This window comes from Pygoscelis adeliae, unplaced genomic scaffold, assembly GCF_000699105.1.
Source record: "Pygoscelis adeliae isolate BGI_AS28 unplaced genomic scaffold, ASM69910v1 Scaffold260, whole genome shotgun sequence".
Classification (NCBI taxonomy): domain Eukaryota; kingdom Metazoa; phylum Chordata; class Aves; order Sphenisciformes; family Spheniscidae; genus Pygoscelis; species Pygoscelis adeliae.
This window is the reverse complement of record NW_008824001.1, coordinates 970,357-975,806: the sequence shown is the minus strand read 5'-3', so window position 1 is coordinate 975,806 and position 5,450 is coordinate 970,357. Positions and strand designations below refer to the sequence as shown.

Sequence of the window (5,450 nt, the reverse complement as noted above, 5' to 3'; positions counted from 1 at the left end):
GGCATGGCTTATGAATAGTTTGGTATTCGTAAGCTGCAGGACAAATTTTAGCAACCCACACTTGAGACTCCTTGTTTAATATGGTTTGTAAGGGTTTCTGAGCTTTGTAGCTATAGCTTGCTTTATGGAGTTGATTGACTAAGAATAATCAGAAAAGTAGCAAACTAAAAATTCACAACTACTTTAAATATAACACAAAATATGTTTAACTAAAAAGCCCTTTTGCAGTTTCACCTTTACTATAAAAATGGGGTTTCTGCAAAATAACTTCAGAGGAACTCCTTCAAGGACCCTGCTCTACTGCATGTTGTTTCCGCTGTTACAGGAAAGAGAAGGGTATTGTTTACAGTGGTCAGAAGCCCCAAGAGCAGAGGAAGGGAGAGGATGGGTGAGCAAGAGCACCATGCTCTTGGGCTGTCCTCTGCTACGTCCCAAAATCTCGTGAATGCACATTCCCAGTGTTCCAGATTTCCAATGCAAAGAATGGACAGCACTTACTTCAGATCAAGAGAAATAATGCACATCAATAAGAAGAAGAAAAAGAAGGGAATAAAGGGTTGTATGACACAGACATTCAGACTAACATAATTCAAAAGCAGGATCCCTGCAAGCTTGTGGGTGTTCAGTCGCTCTAATTATGCTATAGAAGCAACAGTAGTATAATTTCACACTTGCAAACCTACTTTTGTGATGATTGGTACATAGCTCCATTAATTTGAAATGTATCTTGAAGCAAAATCATAGTGGTGAGTGTAGCTATGCACACGCTGCCTGAAAAGATTGTGATATAGGGATTCGTATTTCATCTTTTGTGCCTCCCCAAAGGTGTTCAATATGTTGAGCTGAACCAAAAATACCCTAATCTGGTTTGTAAATGTTTTGAATGAAAACAACCAAAAAAACAGATTTATCCAGCCCAGTATTAGACCTAACTGGGGCTTCTATGTCAGCATGTTTGCTAGAAACTTCCCAGATAAGTAGTGGAAAATAACAAACTCCAGAGGTGCTTGTGACTATGGAGGGGGAGAAGCCGGCTTCCACTGCAAACATCAACCCATAGTCAAATGGGGTTGAGGATGGGCCCTTGGCCATGAGAGTTTTTGTTATGGCTCTGTTGTGGCTTAGCACGGTCAAATCTTGCTGTGCAATTACATCAGAGAAGAGTGTACTAATAAAGGAATTGTGTTTATCACTTCAGGTTCCTCAAGACGAATGGACTGGATACACTCCACGAGGGAAAGATGATGAGATTCCCTGCCGACGAATGCGTAGTGGCAGTTACATCAAAGCCATGGGGGATGATGACAGTGGAGACTCAGACACAAGTCCGAAGCCATCTCCAAAGATTGCTGCACGGAGAGAGAGCTATCTCAAGGCCACCCAGCCATCCCTTACAGAGCTCACCACCCTCAAGTAAGTTCATGTTTTACGACATCATATAGAGCTCTCCATTAAGACGTATATTTTCTATTCCTATTTGTTTCTACTCTTTACTTCTAGGAAGGAAAGTATTTAAGGAAAAAATTTAAACAAGTGTGTTCGGTCATGCTTATTTTTGGTTGTTTTTTTTCTGAACCAAGAGTAGATTTGGGAATGTATTTCAATGTTATTCTGAAAAGGGACCCTACCACCTGCACTTTGAATTTGCAAAGTATTTCAACCTGTTAGTGTTAAGTGAGTATTCAGGTATGTACAATAGGTCTGTTTTTTAAATATTTTGCTGAATTTTAGCTTTGGCCTGCGAAAGCTTTGCATAATTGTGTATTTATATATATTCAACGTGTGAAATTAGCCCTAAGCTAGTCTTCGCAACTCATCAGAGAGCATCTGACATTTAATTAAAAAGAACAATGACTGTCTGAAAATAAACAAATCCATGGTTTCCACTCTTTAGTTCACTCAGAATTGCACTGTATTTTTTGGAGAAATATAACCAAAACTGATTTTTTTTAAATCATTTATGAAAGCTTTAGTCAAGAGGAATGATGAATTTATGTTTTATTAATGTCACTTTGTGTTTTTCTTTTATGTGGGCCTTTTAAAAGAGTCACCCAAATGCTCATGCAAATTGCACAAATGGACAATTTTGGTATTAGTGTTTTGTTTTAAATTATTCTAAAATGGAGAGGTCCCCTAAAGCAAGAAAATAAATTATATCCTTAAAAAAAATAGTGTGTATTTAAATGAACAATCGTTTCTGTCTGTCCTCTGAAAAATTCGTAGCTATAATAGTGAATCATAGTTCACTGAACCAAAAATAACCTAATTTTAGTATAACTTGCCTAAGGCTGTAGCTTTAAAATGGAAAAAAAAGAGCTGTATCTCTTCTAGCATCCGTGATTAGTGACAAAAGACTCCTTCTGCATTTCCTTCATTAATTTCCCCTCCTTCCTTGTCCTCCTCTACCCCATTTTTTTCCCAGAGACTTTATCTGAGGAATAGATTTTAGAGAAAAGCGTTTGATCCTTGTTAAGAATGTCATGCTCTTGACAGCAGTGATGAATAGACCAGAAGACAAAAACATGCTTATTGCAGCTCCCCATAGCAGCCTGCCTGCCTTGGTCTCAGGGGACACCAGGAATTGCTTCTGCTTTGTCTTTCCATTAGTGTCCAAAGGAGAAAGCAGTCTCATTTTCAGCAGGGATTTTCATAAGCTAGTTGGCATTTGCTCAAGGGATCCAGTGATTCCTCTCATCATCCAGCAGACTTTACCACATCCTTTCCTGAGCCAACACTCCTCCTCTGAGATCAGTTACTGCAACCTCTGCAAGGTCAACATAAATGTTATGTACCACCACAAACTCCATAAAGCCATGCTTCATGCATGAACACGCTATCAGGCACAGAGCTTATTCTTTTTGATACTTTAGAAATACATGTTCCATAGTTCCGTAACATATGTGTGAAGTACAATGCATCACAAGGAGTGTATTTGCTTTTGGTCATTTCTGTTCTCTGTAGATATAAGATTTGCAAAAGAATATGGAATTATTAAAAATAAAAAGTCCTGCATGTCACTGTTCGCCCACAGAGGATGTTAGACCAGAGGGGCTGGACGCAGAAGCTTTTGGGTTCAGCTTTGAAGTCATCGTAATTCAACAAAGTGCTTGTACGAATACTTCATTTCACATATGTTTTTTAATCCCTTCCTATTCAGGAAAGCTTTTAGGAATGTGCTTAATTTTAAGCTGCACTCTGTAAAATTCATGTAAGTTTAGGAGCTATGCAGAAGTAGGATGTAAATCACAGAGTAGAAGAAGGAAGGGAGAAATGGGAAATGGTAGTGAAACAAAAAAGAGGACAAAATATGAAATAACTTTTCTTTTTCAATGACTTTTCAGCATAAATTGGGATGAAGGAGAATTATTTCTTTTAATCTATGATGATACTTTATAGAAATATCTCTTCCCGGGAAACCTTTCCACTTTCAGAGACAAATTGTATAATACATAATTATGCATTGCTTTTGTTCCTTTCTGCTGAACATGATAATTTGGGGGTTTTTTTTGTGAGAACTAGCCAAGAGTGCTTGCTCTGGGAATTGAAGTCTTCTGTTAAGCTACGTCTTTTTTGCAGACTTTGTCATACTTTCTTAGTAGCATGACTTGACCTTGACCATGACATTGCTTGTTCATCCCAGAGCTACCCTGATTACTCTGAGAATTGTGATAGAGTTTTGCTGGCATGTCGGCCAGAGACTAAATTAGGGCCCCTAACTCACTGAATATAGGTCATCAAGCAATTGTGTAATGTGTGATAACAAGTTATTTCCTTGGCTTACTGTTGACTTGAGTTCAATTTACACCTGAGTAAGAGCTTTATGGAAATGAGCCAAAAGCCACTTTAGTCAGCAGACAGCCTTTTACTGACACTAGTGGACTTTCTAGCTGACCTTGCAGGACATTATTAACGCCTTAAAGCTGGGTGGTATTTCACTCCTTTAATTATGTTTTTTCTGTCAGTGAAGAGCAAGGCACCTTGTGAATGCGGTGTTTCTGCAGCGGTAATTGTCAGGAATCTTCTGCACTTCTTTCTGCTACTCTCTTTCTCTGTTTTCTGTATGCAGTCTCTAGTTGGCTTCACTTTCATCTTTGGCAGAGCAAACAACTTAAAAACATGTTCCCTTTTGCTTTCACTGTTGTTTTTGAAGGGATTTTTCATCTTGTGGGACTTTTCCTCTCTGAGTATAAGTCTAATATTGGTCTCACAACCCACACTGTTCCTCCCACCTACCTACCTACCATAGCTCATGCGCCTACTCTTCTAAGAAAGGGTTTTCATTATTACCAATGTTTCTTTTTATATAAGGAATAACTTTTGAACAGCACAACTGTGTCATATCTCCTTTACATAATACAAATTTATTTTCCTGTTTTTGCTGAGGTCTTTTTTTCTTGCTATACCTTACAATCTCCCTCCTACAATATTCCTCCCATGCCATGGTTTCCATGTGGTTACAGCATATGTGTCATATGCTGTGGTACCATTCTGAATAACTACAGCTTGCTGTGATCTTGAAATGCACACCTCCGCTGCTGCACTCTCATTATCCTACCAGGAAGTAAGCAGCTTTCTCTCTCTGTCTTTGCTGGCAGTATCCTCTTGGTGTTTAATCTTTCACAGTCTAGATAAACTGATCCAGCTGGAAAAAAGTTACATTTTCTTGCCTATTCCTAAAAAGTGGCAAAAGTTTATCTTGCACTTATGAGCAGATGGAAAATGGACTGGTTAGCTAACTTCTAAAGAAGGTGCAGGCAACAGATAACTGACATTTCTATTACAGCTGAGCTTGATTCAGGACATATTCCTTCACTATCTATATGTACCTTGGTTATGTTTAGCCTGGTATTCATTGGAAAAAAAGTATGCAATTACATTGTCTGCCCACATGCCAACCTGTCACCTCCACCTCCCAGTAACTTTTGAATCCATTGGCCAACTTTAACCAAGTTTGCTAGAGAGACAGAAGTCTGAAAGATGTGAAGTTCCAGCAAACTTCATGAAGGTCTGTATCTAGATAAGGCTGGCTCATGTCCAGCTTTTCATCCACCAGTACCCCCAAGTCCTTCTCGGCAGGGCTGCCCTCAATCCCTTCATCCCCCAGCCTGTATTGATACCGGGGGTTGCCCTGACCCAGACGCAGGACCCTGCACTTGGCCTTGTTGAACCTCATGAGGTTCACACGGGCCCACTTCTCCAGCTTGTCCAGGTCCCTCTGGATGGCATCCCATCCCTCAGGCGTGTCGACCGCACCACTCAGCTTGGTGCCATCTGCAAACTTGCTGGGGGTGCACTCGATCCCACTGTCTGTGTCATTGATGAAGATATTAAACAGTACCGGTCCCAATACGGACCCCTGCGGGATCCCACTTGTCACCAGTCTCCATCTGGACATTGAGCCGTTGACCACTACCCTCTGGATGCGACCATCTAACCAATTCCTCACCCAC

The 5,450-nt window shown here is 40.0% G+C and overlaps 1 protein-coding gene across 2 annotated transcripts in view; it reads left to right on the top strand.

Moving 5' to 3' along the window:
• The window catches only part of DLGAP1 (discs, large (Drosophila) homolog-associated protein 1), a 137,060-nt gene that overhangs the window by 4,907 nt on the left and 126,703 nt on the right, over nt 1–5,450 (top strand). For both annotated transcript variants that reach the window (XM_009325066.1, XM_009325058.1), the window contains exon 2: nt 1,199–1,413. In XM_009325066.1, coding sequence (XP_009323341.1) covers nt 1,199–1,413 — 215 coding nt within the window. The remainder of the gene's footprint in view (nt 1–1,198; nt 1,414–5,450) is intronic.